The 15,275-nt window shown below is 35.7% G+C and overlaps 1 protein-coding gene across 1 annotated transcript in view; it reads right to left on the bottom strand.

Moving 5' to 3' along the window:
- TDRD12 (tudor domain containing 12) overlaps positions 1–15,275 on the bottom strand; it is a 34,537-nt gene that overhangs the window by 13,272 nt on the left and 5,990 nt on the right. The window contains exons 6-16 of the mRNA XM_009638041.1: positions 15,025–15,110; positions 13,766–13,961; positions 13,055–13,131; positions 9,515–9,619; positions 8,938–9,123; positions 8,114–8,267; positions 5,863–5,990; positions 4,111–4,302; positions 2,903–3,031; positions 1,010–1,127; positions 1–134 (exon numbers count right to left, since the gene is read on the bottom strand). Of these exons, the coding sequence (XP_009636336.1) occupies positions 1–134; positions 1,010–1,127; positions 2,903–3,031; positions 4,111–4,302; positions 5,863–5,990; positions 8,114–8,267; positions 8,938–9,123; positions 9,515–9,619; positions 13,055–13,131; positions 13,766–13,961; positions 15,025–15,110 (1,505 nt within the window). The remainder of the gene's footprint in view (positions 135–1,009; positions 1,128–2,902; positions 3,032–4,110; positions 4,303–5,862; positions 5,991–8,113; positions 8,268–8,937; positions 9,124–9,514; positions 9,620–13,054; positions 13,132–13,765; positions 13,962–15,024; positions 15,111–15,275) is intronic.

The raw sequence follows: 15,275 nt of genomic DNA, 5'->3' as shown, positions 1-15,275 counted from the left end.
CTTTATGACTTTACAGAAATTGTCAGACATGCTGTGTAGACGCTGACCAAAAATTCTTGGAGAAGGAAAACTGAAATGTATCACGCAAGTTGCATCTGTAATTCCCAGAGACTGCAGGCAATCATCTGTTAAAACTAAGCACATATACACACATAAGAGAATACTTTGACACACACAAGGTGATACTTCAAACATGTGAAGTATACAACATAGCAATGGCTGTTCCCTCTCCCCATCCATTGACTTAAGAATTAAGAAAAAGGTCTTTTCCCAATACACTTATATAAGGCATTATGTTTCTTCAGTCAATACACTTCACAAGCATATGGCAGAAACAGTGTTTCATGTTAGTCTCTAATAATCTAGCATAATTCTGTATCTCACATCAGTACCACAGAATAAACAGAATTACCCACAGCCAAGTACTTCACCAGAGTAAGATAAAAAACACTTCATGTAATACAGGAATGCTAATACCTTTGTATGAACCCACAAAGCAGATGTAATTAAGTCAATCTTCTTGCTTTTGATGTACAAAACAGAAGAAAATAAGTCTGAAACTGGGTAAGAGTCTTTGCTACTGCCAACAACTTGAAAAGTAAAATTCTTGCAGAACATACAATAAATTATTACAGTAAGTCTTCGGAGTTTCTAGATTATTTCAACTGAAAATATCTTCTGTAGTAGGAGAAAATTGTGGAATCACCTAAGTTCTCTGGAAGTACTACTAATTCTTTTAACTAATGCATAAAATCCCCCCCCTTTATGTTCCCTCTAATAAGTAAGGCTTTCCCTCACAGCAGTTAACCCTGGGACCCTGGAACAACAATGAAGAAAAAAAAAAAAGAAAAAAAGACTAGCTGTAGCACTAGTAAGTAAAGGGATAACTAAAAAGAATTCATAGGGAACTGACCCTGTGGAAGTGATGAGATGATCTAGTGTAAGCATTCAGCGTAGAACGAGTCACCATCAAGACATAATCACAAATAGACAAAAAGAAAATACTCACCTAACACAACACGAGTGCCAGAGCTACACTTTTTTGTCCACTGCTCTAAGATATACTTTAAATTAAACTCACTCTCTTTATGCATTTTCAAGGAAAATATTGAATTGCTCTTCAGTGCCTGGATAATAAAGTAAAAAGTTATACATTCTTCCAGTATAGCAACAACTGCTCTAATAAACAGTATATCTTATTAGTATGTAGCATACTTTAGCTACTGGAAAAACATTTTTTTTTGAGTTAATGAAATTTATTTTGCTTATATGAAAAAAAAGAAAATTGAGATTATGGAGATTAATCTTATTGATTTCCTGTACAAAAGAAAACTAATAAAACTCAGGGTTCCCATGGACAGTTCCTATTAAACAGATCTTTAAGAAAGTACAAATTCCATTTGAGCCTTTTACCACCATTAGGTGTCCTCTCTAAGTCAATTCTATCATCTAACAACATAAAGACTCAAGTTTTAGTCTCTCAGAAAAAGCACTAAAAACCCCTTATTGATTTACCCATACTTAATTTGCATGAATGTAGTATTCTCAAAAGGCTTTATGTATTTGTCAAGTTCTAGGTTCACAAATTAATCCCTACAAAAGCCATGGCTATTTGGTAAACCAGCACATCAAATGAACTAAGTTAGCACTTAAAGTTTTGTAGACTGTTTAAGATATTTGAAGTTGTTATACAGAAGGATTTCTACAAACAGCTTCAACACTTCTTTAGTATCAATAAACACTCTTCCTTGAAGTGGTGATGGGGTTGTTTTTATATGCTTGAAGAAATTAACCCTCAAATATTCAAGGAATCAGTGTTGTAAAGCCACAAGACAAAACCAGATTTGCTTCCATTAACAATCATCAAAGATTACACATTCCAGATACGCTAACGTTTACATAAGAAGAATCCTTTAAATATCACAGGATCTATTCCAGCTTCTTCTCACATTTCAGACATAACTCTTCCTGGGACATCTGAACAATCCAGCCACACATCTTTTTGCTATCCCATCCCTGAAGCTATCACTAAAGGTTTTAGTTCTAATATCCTCATAGCTTGCCTCCTTTCGCAATATCATCCCCATCACCCTACCAAGGCTTAACAGAACTGTTTCTGATCTCTTGGTTCCCAGTCAAATCAGATTGCACTCCTTTTACTTTGCACTGTTGGAGGATGAGCAAAGAGACAATGAAAGTACAGAAGAAATTTTGTATTGCTATGTTGTTATATATATTCATTGATAAAATACCTGAAGAAAGAACTACTACAGGAAAACACCTTCTTAGTCTCCACCTCTGAAATGCAGAGTCTACAATCCCAGAAAAACAGGTGGGAAACTGTTCTGTTGCAGATAATTTTGAAGCAGTTTTATGCAGTTTAAGAAAATACCTATTAAGCGTACTATCTTCCCCCCTTGCCCTATGACTTGAAGCTTAACTAAATTCTAGACTTTCATCAGATGACAGAAAATGTTTTTTCAAATCTGAGAGAAACAGCCATCTACAATTTCAACTACTCCAAAGTAGAAAGCAACATAACAGAACTTCTTAACATGTGACTTAAGTTTTCTCCCCCCATACCACTCCTGGAAACAGTCAAAAATAGAATTAAGAGACAGAACTTTTACTGGAAAAAAGACAGTTTGATTCAACTCAAAGTTCCAACCTGACAGACAGAATGTAGTTAAGAATTTAGTAATGAATGCATTCTATGCCAGACATTCCTGTCAGCTAGGCTTTCTTCTAGTTGGCAGAAGAGCTGGGTTGGGGCTATTTTTAGCAGAAATAATTAAATTCCAAATTCACACTCCTCTATTCTCAGAAGCAAAGATATTTTAGTTTGTCATACTTAACAACTAAAAAAAAGCACTTACCTATGTAATTTTAAATACTTTCTTACCTTATGAACCATTTCTGCTTCATCTACTGAATTAGTGAATACCAGCACCTTCTGAAGATTATTGTGGGTAAAATCCAGTGTTTTGAGTAACACAGTAGTTCTGTCACTGTTTGTGCAAGGTTGCACAACCTAGAAGTAGATACAAAACAGAGGGCTGATAATTCGTGTAACCTATACATACCTTACTCTATAACTTTTCCTTTTAATAAGCACTAAGTATTGTTATATAATACCAAAGAGAATCCAGTAAATGGTAGCCCCAGTAAGTACTTGGTCTTACAGAAGATAAAACTCACAAGAGATATTAATTTCGGACAGCTTCCAGAACCACAATTAAAATCCTACACATAATCAAAATACCACATTAAGATTTTTCATTCATTTAATTTTAGGTGATTTATCAATCTTTGTTTGGTATTTTCAAGTACCACTGGAAAGATTTCATACTGCAAAAGCACCTGAAATACTTTTAATAACTGAAGCATCAAAACACTGACATTTTCAGTCCTGCCAAACCATTAATTAGACCTCTCGCAAAAAGTGGTGTTTTTTTCAGTTTTGTGTCATGCTCAGAATATCTAGTCTTAGAGATTTCGCAACATTCTCAATCCCCAAATTATTACATTTTGAGACACAGAAGAATTCAGATCATACTTACAACATTTTGTACTATTCTTAAGGGCTACACCACATTGAATAGAAATTAAATGAGGAGACACCCGAGAACATGTAGTAACTTTCTGGAAATTTTAGGTCAAATTAAGTTTTGTATTGTGTGGCACACAGCAGTAAACCAAGTATTTTACTAGCTCTGACTTGGGAAAACTTACCTTGTAGTTCTGCCACTCACAATTAACAATTGCAAAACCACTCTGATAAAATTCTGGTCAAGAACTATACCATTTGCAAATACTTCACATAAAATTCAGATTCATTTGCACTAACAATGAAATACTTGAGGGAATATTTTCACCTCAGTCCTATGAAGCAAGGTAAAAAACCTGCAGCTTGTTTAGAGATTGACTTGCACAGGTCTTCTAAGAGTCGTCTCAGATCATACATGAGAGATGCACCTAAACAGTCCGAGTTAGGACTGTAGCACTACCCACTTAAAATAAACAATCAGCAGCCACATATACTGACCTTAATCAGTACAAACAGCAAAATATCTTAGTAAAGAAATAGTGACATCATCCCCAAATTTCTACCTGTTGCACATTTCCATAGATGGAAGCTTCTTCTACAGCTGTTATCACAATGTAAGGATCATTCATGAACTCCTTTATCAAGTGTGCTACATGTTTATTCCAACGAGTTCCAACAGCAATAATCTGATGCGGTGAATACTCCCACTCTTCAGGAACAATGGCTTTCTTGTAACAATCTAATATAGTAAAAACCTATAAAGAAAAAAAATTTTCTATCCTCTTATCCGAGTCCAATGAGTCTGTAACAGCAGTGAAAAGTACACTGTTTTAGGACACTTTTTTTCCAGTCACAGAAACACTGCCACAGCAAAACACAAATTTCATATCCCAAATCGAAGTGTTTGGTTTGTGCATTTTTATCCTATTTTACCCTAACAACTTCTGAAGCAAGAAGAAAGCCACAGGACAGTACGAGGGAACAGCATGTGCATGCACACAGGATCATAATACAGGATTCTGCCCAGAGAGGATGGAAATCTCACGAAAAGGATCTGTTCAAATCCGAAAAAGAAAAAGCCTAAGGCAGAAGTAGATCCAAGAGGTCAGAGGCGGTCAGCAAAAACTAGGAGGTAAGTAGAAGATAGACCAACCTGCCAATACAGTAATATGCAAAAAAAACCAAAACAAAACCAAAAAGGGTGTGTATGTGCCATAAAATAATTTATAAAAAATAAAAATCACCAAGACAGAATCAATATATTCCTGGTGACATCATAACATCACCTTACATAAATAGCAAGCAGACCAGTTGTGGAACAACATCAGGTTTTCTGGCAAAGCACTACCATACTAAGGACTGTTGTACGGCTCTGGCACAATTCTAAGAGATCTCTCTCAACCTGGCACTAAAGTTACCCATGGCAGCAACATTGTTAGCAATATAACATTTCTTGTAACATAATGCTTTAGAAGAGCTACAATAATGCAAAGGTTATCAAATGATCACTTCCATCTGGAAGAGCAGCCTGAACAGAAAGAAGGAATGCTCTACTGGATAAGGGTCACATTTAATCTAATTTATGACTTGAGATTTGCTGCTACAAAGGCACGTTTAACAGCCTCACATATAGCAAACTGGGCAACCTATCTCCATTAAGAATCTTCTCTAGCTTTTCACAGTTAGAAACATGGTCCTTTAGTCTTATAACCAAATTTTAAACAGGTAATATTAGTACATTAATGATTTACAAAAAATCTAGGACAGTGAAAAAAGGTGTGTATACTGATGATGTAATATACTGTAATACTAAGAGGAAGCATCTGTCCTATGAAGCCTCAAAGCAGCAATAAAAAAAAATATGGAATTTTCTCAAACTTGTTACTCAAGTCATCATTTTAAAACTAATACAATTATTAATTCTTGTCAACATGGAACTTAATGCTGTTCCTCTTCCAAGATTCTTTTAAGTTGGGAACAGCTTCTCCTTTTGCCTGCACTATTGTTTGGGCCCAAGGCAAGTTTTTATGATTGCTTCCAAGATTATTTGACCATTCACTTCTGCCTTTCATTCTACAGAGACTGAGGAGCTTACCAATAAACACTGTTCTTGAACTGAAGCTGTTCAAACAGCACTGATAAGAGGGAAAATAAAGTTCCTTATGGACAGATGATGCAAGTCTTTAGATTAAAGACTGCTACACTGAAACTACTGCTACCAATTTGAAAAAAAATGCAAGTCCTTGGGAAACCATTCACAGCAAAGGAAGACAGCATAATGAAGCAGTAGTGCAGAACAGGACAAGACCATTTACCTGTTCAGTAGCATCAGAAAACAGTACCTCAACCTCATCAAGAACAAGATGGCAAAGTCTACAAAATAATAAACTGTGATGTTCAAACAGTCTCAGGAGACTATATGGCGTCGTAACAATTACTTCACCTACAAATAGGAAGGAAAGATTGTTAACATTATGCTGCAACTTGAAAGAATATTAATAAGACACCATAGGACATGTTAGTTTTATTAAAAAGGCCACATTTGCATTTCAGATGCATCATCTAGAGGTTGGGGGATTTCTTTTTTGGTTGATTTTGTGTGGGTTTTGAGGTTTTCTTTTTTGTTTGTTTTTTAACTAGAGAACACTGAATTCCATTTTCTGACTCCTGGTCAAGAGTCTTTTATGGTATGCTTGTATTTTTCTATCCCTGCAAGTCTTCCAAGACCTGAGTGGGTCAAAGTGAGTTTTTGAAAGTGTGAAAGGTCTGACCGTTCACAAGTTTACAAAGAAGGATGCCATTTCATTTTCAAATAAGGTAATGAAAGTAGAGATAAGAACGTCAGAACCAGATAGACAGAAGGTAAATATTTAAATATGTGCAAGAACAGCCTTTAGAAAAGTTCAGTTTTAAAAAGGGAATAAAGCACACATTATAGCTTAGATATCTACACACACATATATACACGTGTACGTGTAATATATATAAAAAAATATATATATAAAAAAATAAACCCACACCAATCTTAATCTGTGCAAATACACCAACCACTCTACTAATAAGAGATCTGAATTCATCCGCCAGGCTCTTAAACTTGAATGATGGATGTAAGAATACAAACTGCTGAGACTAGAAGTTTTACACAATCCTTCATGGTTTTATCCATATTTCTTATTTCCTTGGCAAAAAGAGCCACTTTTCAAAATAGTTATCAATTACGGCTTAACAAAAAGACCAAACAAGAATAGTAGAACTAAGTGTTTTAAGTAAATACAGTTAGGTAGGGCAGGTCTCCCAACAGCTCTTTTACTACTTCTATGCTTGATCTTCTCTATGGAGTCTCTTCTGCGTACTACTGAAGTTACATGCACAAATTACTTAGAATTTATTGCAATAAACAAGTTGGAAATAAACATTCAAAAAAATACTTCCAGCTAACACTTAAGGTGGACATTTATGTAACTTCATCTGCCAAGAACTATTACCTCCTTTTTAATCCTTCAGTTTTCCAATACTCTTTTTAAATGAAGAGTAGAGAAGAACTGTTAAGCATATATAAGCAGTAAAGCAGCATCAGACATGTTATCCAAATGTTTGTCAATTTAAAAAACATAAAACCCATGTATTTTAAATACTTGCATATTTGTTAAAAATATTTGTGAAGAACATACACATATGAATCACTGTGGTGAGCTGACTGCAGCCAGCAGCCAAAAGGCACACAGGTGCTCACTCACCCCCCATCCTTGCAGTGGGATGGGGAGAGAACAGGAACTGCCAAAGTGAGAAAACTCATGGGTCGAGAAAAAGACAGTGTAGTAGGTGAAGGGAGGCGGGAAGCAATGCAAAGGCAACCACTGACAACATCCCACAAGCAGACAGATGCCCAGCCACTCATCAGATCATCCCCACCTCTCAAGTTTTTATTGCTGAGCATGACATTATACACTATTGTACATCGTTTCGGTAAATTTGGGTCAGCTGTCCAAGCTGTATCCCCTTCCCAGCTTCTTGCCTACTCACTGGGTGGCAGATAGGGAGAAAAAGAATTCTTGATGCCATGCAAGTGATACTCAGCAAGAGCCAAAACACCCATGTGTTATCCACACTGTTCCAGTTACAAATCCAAAATACACCACCATACAGATTATGAAGAGAATTAACTCCATCCCTGACAGCCCCAGCACCCCACGCAGTGATGGATGCTCATATCAAAAAAGTTATTGCAAAATCTGGTTCTACATCAAGAAAGTCCATGATTAATCCTAATTCAGCATGATCTTCAGCAAATCCCTACGAGTAATTTGGCTCAAGAAGAATTGTTACGAAACTTACCAAAAAATGCTGAACATGTAGATATTCAAACAGCTTTAATACCATTTACTGTTAAATAGCATTACTGAAGCTTCATGTAGCACTACAGAGTTACAGCATTAAAGAAATAGAATTATCACTTTATAGAACAAAAAGCTTAAGAAGTATAAATTGCTGCTTTCACAATTTCCTGCAATAAAGGCAGACCACATTGTTTTCAAGCATAATTAACAAGATAGAAAGTATTCTTACATCCTCGGATTTTCACACTTCTAGCTGCTTCTTTGTTTTGCCCAAGTATTATCAACATTGGATGCAGCTGTCTGGAGCATCTCTCATATGTTTTCAGTAGTTCAAAAACAAGTTGTGCCTTCTTCCACCCGGGACATAAAATAAGTGCTAGTGGCTACATACATAAAAAATTTTACACTTTAGTATTAGACAAGAGTTCAGAATCTTAAGAATTGTACTACTTGCAGCATCTAGGGCAAAAACAAAATCTGCAACACAGGCCTTTACTATTTCAAAACTGGAGCTTTTAGTACTAGATCACCTCCTAAATGCAGAGGTTACAGACCCAAGGAACCATACACCAGGTGACCCAGAGAGAAAAGCATGCATGCAGCAACAAACAGTAAAAGGTCCAAAAATTTAACAGAAGCAAGACCATCTTGTCTTACATGGGGTTGTACTACGCAATTTCCAGAGGTCCCTTACAACCTCAGTAATTCTATATTTCTGTGATCTAATATAAATTAGAAAGTAAATCACAGTATTTAAAATAGCTAATATGAATTGTAATTTAATGCCATTAAAACAAAGCTTCATCAAGTATCAGTGTGGTATGACATTAAACACTTGTTACATATTACTTGATAAATATATTTTAGACTCCCACATTCATGCAGTCCATCTCTGTAAGCCTCTACGCAGACAGCTTATATGAACTGGCAAGCATCATGAAGACACACTAAGATCACATTAAATGTATACATTCTGAACATCCACTATCTTTTGGATCATTATTTTACACCTGCAATTTGGAACAGAAAACCTGTTACTACTCTTATACATACTCCATTCCTGTTTGGCAAGGCTTTGTAGCAGCTTCCCAACTGCAAAAACGTAAGAACTGGTGGAATATATAAAAAAGGATCATTTCCCTGATATGAGATGGCAACTACATCACATCCTCGAGCTACCGGTGGCCAACAGTAAGATGCTGTGAAGTTAGGGCCTAAAAATTTTTTCCGAGTAAGTTCCTATAGAAAGAGAAATTAAAGAGTTCCACATGAAAACTACGTACTTAAACAGTCACAAAACAAGACAAAACACAACACTTAAGTGATTTAAAAGCTTTTGACCAGCTACAAAATAAGTGTCCTTAACATGCAATACGAAAAAGTTCTTCTGGGCTGAGGAGTTAAATTATTATGTTAAAATTCAAATCCCATGACTTGTGGCAGTGGTTGATATACCAGAAGAAATGTGTACAATTCTTACAGTATCTCCCTAAAGCATCATTTATTCAACCACATGAACAACCTCCTTGTATTCCACAATCAAAATTAGGTATTGATATAATATTTAGTACCTAAAGTTGGGGTATGATACTAGCCTTAAAAAGATACTCAGCGTAATATATTACATTACCTTTTTCAGACCATCAAAAAGTGGTGCTGTTTCCAGAATTGACGATGGCTCAATTTTGTTGCTAAGACAGACAAACTTACTTTCTTCACTAATGTTTTGTAAACTCTGAAACCATATGACAAATAGATGACAAAGGCAATACTTAACAAAAGGGTTTTAGCTTACACAATTCAAAAGCATTTACTGTCTTTAAAAAAATGGTATTTCGATGAAAAATAGCTAAACATATTGTAAATACATTTTAAGTGACTCATACATACTGATAAGTTAGACAGACCAGTGGCAAGAAATACTCATTACTAGTATTTCTTAAAGAAAGATTATCTTAACACAACTGTCTTAAACCACTCAAGAGAATGAACAGGATGTTCTGCGTACAGCTAGTACTCAGCTATAACAAAATCAAACTAATTAAAAAAGACAACTAGTAAAGCATCCTGTGGTGGGTTGGCCTCAACCCACAGCCAAGCACCTGCACAGCTACTTGCTCACTCACTCTCTCCTTCCAGGGGAATGGGGGAGAAAAACAGGGAGAGCAAGCAAGAAGAGTCATGGGTCAAAATGGAGACAGTGCTGATACTAACAGTTACCGATGCAGGCAAATCAGACTTAACTTTAGGTTAACTTAATTTGTTGCCGATTAATATATGAGTACTGATTTGCTTATTGGGAAACAAAGAAACAAACATTTACACGCTTGAGAAAGACACCCTTCCTCTCCCATTACCAGGCTCAACTTCACTCAAAACTCCTCTCTCCCCCCGCTTATGATCAGTGCAGGGACTGCAGTCAGACCATAGCAGTTTCTCTCTCTTGTTCCTTCCCTCTCACTTCTTGCCTCTGCTCCAACATGGGTCCTCCACAGACTGCAGTCCCTTCAGGTATACCTGCTCCAGCATGGAGCATCTCCTGCTTCTCTGACATTGGCACTGCCCCTGCTTCTCACTTTTTTTCTTCCCTCCCCTGCATTTTTTTCTCTTTTTTAAATATGTTTTCACAGAGGCACTACCAACTTTCCTGGTTGGCTCAGCTTTCGCCTGCAGTGGGTCTTGTTGCCAATGGAGCTGTAAACCTGACCTCCTTCCACAAAGACCACCCCTGCAGCCCCAACACTACCTAAGCCTTCCACATACTACACATAATACATTCACACAAGAGAAGTTAAATGAAAGTTAATGCTCAAAATACCTGTTGGTCATCTTCAGTGATGTGTGTCTTCACAGGATCAGAATTTGAGAACTGCTGAAGCCTGAGAAGCATACAAATATTAAATCCAATGTAAGTGCAAAAGTAAAGTGTAATTTATAAATACCACCAATATTTCTACAATGTCACGAATCAATTCACTTGCAAACTGTTCCTATTGTATTACCAATGCCAAGGAGGAAAACCCTCAAACATGAAAGAAGAAATCAAAAAGTACCATTTTGAAAATAAAATATAGTATTAGCTTTTAAGTATCTGAGAATATTCCTAAGGAAAATTTTTAACAAAGATAACTAGTAGGTTCCTCAACTTTAGAAGAAAAGTCAGACTGAATTATAGGAAAAAGGTTTCTTAAAAGTTTCAAAAAATGAAACACTATCTTTGCATCAGTTAGAAAAGGAATTAGAAGCACTCCTTGGGTTTATTATATATACATCTACTGACATACTGCATAGTAAAAGCATTGTGCAAATCCTAGTCATATTTCATTTAAGTTTGAAAACTTTATAAATCAAACTAAGAATAAAACAAAACTATTTAACATGTTTACTGTGCAGAAAAACTACTTCCCCATTACGTCCTTGTCATCAAGCTATTATTTAGAGAGAACTGCAATTTTTATTGCAGTCTGGATAAGTATCAGCAGCTTCAAATTCCCTTCTTCCCCAACAGCATGTGTATTCATCTTTTCTTACTCTCTGCCCTTTTACCTGTGTAGGAATGGTAACTGGAAACATACTATAGCTCCTAATTATCTGATCACATAGACATTTAAAATATTTAACATGCTGCACCATACCTGTCTGTGTGAACAGCTGTATTTTCCTTGAAAGGCAAATCAGGAATTGCTTTGACAATCTATCAAGAAAAGAAAAGCACATTTCTAGCACTAAAATACTGATCAAGAACAACATTTCAGAAAAATTATTTCTTTAGTCTATTGAGTTGAAAGTGGTTTTCTTACCTAAGTCTAGGATTCTCCAAATATTTTGGAGAATTTTTAAACAAATTGTAAGTTTGTCTGAATAAGGCAACATTTTCCATGAAACAAACTTTAGAAAACCATCTAACTTGTTATAAAACAGTATTTTATTTACTAAGAATCAAGCATGCCACAAGAACATTGCCCACACAAGAAAAAAATTAGTTCATGGTCACATCTCAAGCAACAGCCATAACTGGGGACCTGAGCTAGTATGAACACATACTGATTAGTTTTTAAACATTTTCATTTTTAAAACAAAATTAAGAAAAATCATGGAAAACCTGCACACCACATTCAGGAGGAAAAACAGAAACAGGTTACCCAGCTGCATGCTTACAAAGACAACACACATGAACTTAAACTGGACAACACTGCAAATCCTTAGGGGAGTAACCAGTAGCAGACACCGCACCCAGAGTTATCCCAAAGATGTCTGGTTCTGAAGAGGGAATTTTCTAGTGTTCATCATTAGTCACCAGCAATCAACAGGCGTGACTGTCAAGGACTTGTATCACTCAAGTGGCTGGTAAAAATTATTCAGCTACTCTTTCCAAAATATTTTAAAAGGGTACTACAGTTTAAGTTCAGGAGTGATTATCATCCTTCAATTCTCAGCAGAGCTAAAAAATAACCTCTGTAAAACTCCTTTCTTCCTCTGACCTGACACAAGAAGTAGTTCCATTGCTATCATAGAAACAAATTTCTCCTTTAAAGCATCTAGCAGAAGAGGACATGGAACAGCACATGGGCTCTTTAAGAGCCAAGATTGCATACACTCAACAGTGATTATTTGCCTAGAATCTATCAGTTCATTTTCCTTTCTTCCCTTGGACATTGTAGCAATTCAGTACACAATTTAACACTCAAGAATGAGTTCTGACCTACTGAAAATATTTCAGAAAATAACAGCAAGCAAAAGAAATAGAAAAAAGCAAGAAACCATATTAGATGTTTAAAGTGTTAGATGACTGAACAAATAAGAAGAGACTCCAATGAATGTTTACCATGGTACAGTATAAAGACTATTTTGTTTTTAGGGAAACATTAAAATTTAGATCTTTACATATTCAGAAAACTGTGTAGTGTACACAGTTATCTTCATAGAACTACAGCAAAGGAGTGCAAAAGGAGGCACAACCTTTTCAAGGACTGTAGCACATTTTCTTATAATTTTCTATAATTTAAAAAAGAAACTGAAGTGTTCTTTTTAACTGTATCAAGAATTTGTGCTGCCCCCCAGATCTGTTACATAGAAGAACAAACTAGACGACTACAGTATTCCTACGCTGTCCTACGTATGCTTAATTTATTTCATTTTTGACAATTTAAAGACAAAATATAATACTTACAGGTGCAGTATTTTCATTTAGATCTGTGCTTGACTTTTGGTATGTCTCTTCAAGAACGGAACTGGAAACAGCAAGACCTAGAAAGGTAAGTAAAAAGTGCAGAAACATGTTTCTGATTATCTGAACACATAAAAAGCCAATAATTTTATTTTCAGTAGGTTGCAACTGTCTGGTTTAGTTGCTTGTATCATTTCCTAATAGCAAAAAGAACATCCAAAAATAGTTATCTTTACATAAAGGTAACCATGCAGCTGAACTGAGTGAACAAGGATGGAGGATGGGAAGTTGCATACTTTTAAAAACAAAGATTAGAATCACTTTAAGTGAGACAATTCACAGTAAACACTTGTTTTTAAAGCACCTCTGTTCAAATAAATCCCTCCAAACTCCAAAAACCCCAGTAATGCATCATTGGTCAATACCACAAGTATTTTCAAAAATACCTAATGCTATTAAACATATCAGCAAATGTCAATGTAACTCACCTTCAGCCTTCCCTTGCCTTACACAGTACAAAAAGCTTTACAGTATTCCTGCATCCGATTATTTGATCGGTCTTTGTAAAGTCTGACACATAAGCATTGTTTGTTAGAAGGATGCCATTTGATCCAATTGTTGGATTCAGAGACAGTAGGTTCACGTTCAATATATCCAATTTAAGACACATGATGCTTTGTATTTATGATTATTTCTGACACATGCGGTTCCCACCTGTTTCAAGATTTGTTGCTATCTCCTCCTGAAACAGCACTGGCCTGAAAGCAAGCGCAGGATTAACAATTTTCACTGGAAGAGACTCATTTAATGATATTTGGCTCTCGTGATAATCTCCATAACTCCCCGTATTCTCTTTAGCTTCCTCAAAACGAGCAAAGTTCTTTGAGACAAGATCGTCATTAACGCATACCTAAAAAAGCAAGATCTTTATTGACCAGTACAAGCAATAAGCTACGCCACCACATACTTGTTTAGAATTTATTTGAAGCTTTAAACAGCAGTAAGACCTAAGCAGTATCAGTAAATGCTTTCTGAAGAATCTTAGCTCTAGAATAGGGAATTCAGTCATATCTTCCTGAATGTTCTCTAAACAGGTGTTAATTAGTTGTCAGTTTCATGCTTCTGCCTAAAATTCTGTGATCAGTTAACTTTGTCTACAAGCCCTAAAAATTAAAAAAACCCCACACCTGTTAGTAAGTCAAGCTGGTTTATTTCTTTTTGATTCAGTGTGCATCAAAACCTGGCAGAAAAAAGTAACACCAAACCTAAAACTTCTTAAACTCCATTGGCTTAGAGATCAGTGACACTACTGCCAATTGGGATTCTGAACTGAGAGAAGATACTCAAATTAGTATGTACCTTCAAAGTTATTGTCCACAGCAAAGACCACAGCTCCAGTGTAAAAAGCCTTGGTAAAGCGCTCCAAGTAGAACTGGTATTCAAACAAATTCATTTGTATCTACCACACAGCTGCTTAAGACTGACAGTAGCTACAGCAGAGATTTAGCACAATTTACACATTTTGGCAAGTAGAACTCTTCTTTTTTTTCCCCAAAGGTCTGAGGACTCAGTCTTATGCAAGACCAAGCATGAACTTCTATTTATTTTTATAATGCTATGCAGCTGCCTTATTGAAACATCTTTAAGCCTATCACACGAAGGTCCAAAAGAGCACTAAATAATTCACATAGTTGTCCATTTCAAGTACTTGCGGGACTTCACTTGCTTGTCAATACCTTCCAAAAAGAGGTTCACAAAGACAAATAGCACTCCTACCTCTTGGAATTCCTCTGGAAGTTTACAAGCAACAGAAATATAAAACAAAACCTCTAATAAGTTAATGATTTAGCTTCTACTGTATCTGACAAAAAAAAAATCACTTGCAAATAATGCTTTTCAGTCTAGTTAATTGTGAAGTTATAACTTACATAGCAAAGTGCACAAATAGGTTTGTAGAAATACAAGTACCTTACCTTTTCATCTTTTATTGTCACATAAAGAAAAACATCAAATGTGTTATCTTCTACAGCACATAACTTGGCTTTCATTTGGGTAGTTGCTAAATGTAGTAATAAACACAAGAACAAGTAGAAAGATTACACCCACGAAATTATCAGTATTTTTCACTTGTATTTTCCGAGATAGACAAAAATAGAAATCCCAATTAGACGTGCTATTACAAATGTAGTAACTTATAAGTGAAAATAAGAAAGTAACATGGCAA

This window comes from Egretta garzetta, unplaced genomic scaffold, assembly GCF_000687185.1.
Source record: "Egretta garzetta isolate BGI_Z169 unplaced genomic scaffold, ASM68718v1 scaffold354, whole genome shotgun sequence".
NCBI lineage: Eukaryota > Metazoa > Chordata > Aves > Pelecaniformes > Ardeidae > Egretta > Egretta garzetta.
The sequence above is the reverse complement of the archived record's forward strand: the minus strand, read 5'-3'. Positions and strand labels throughout refer to the sequence as shown.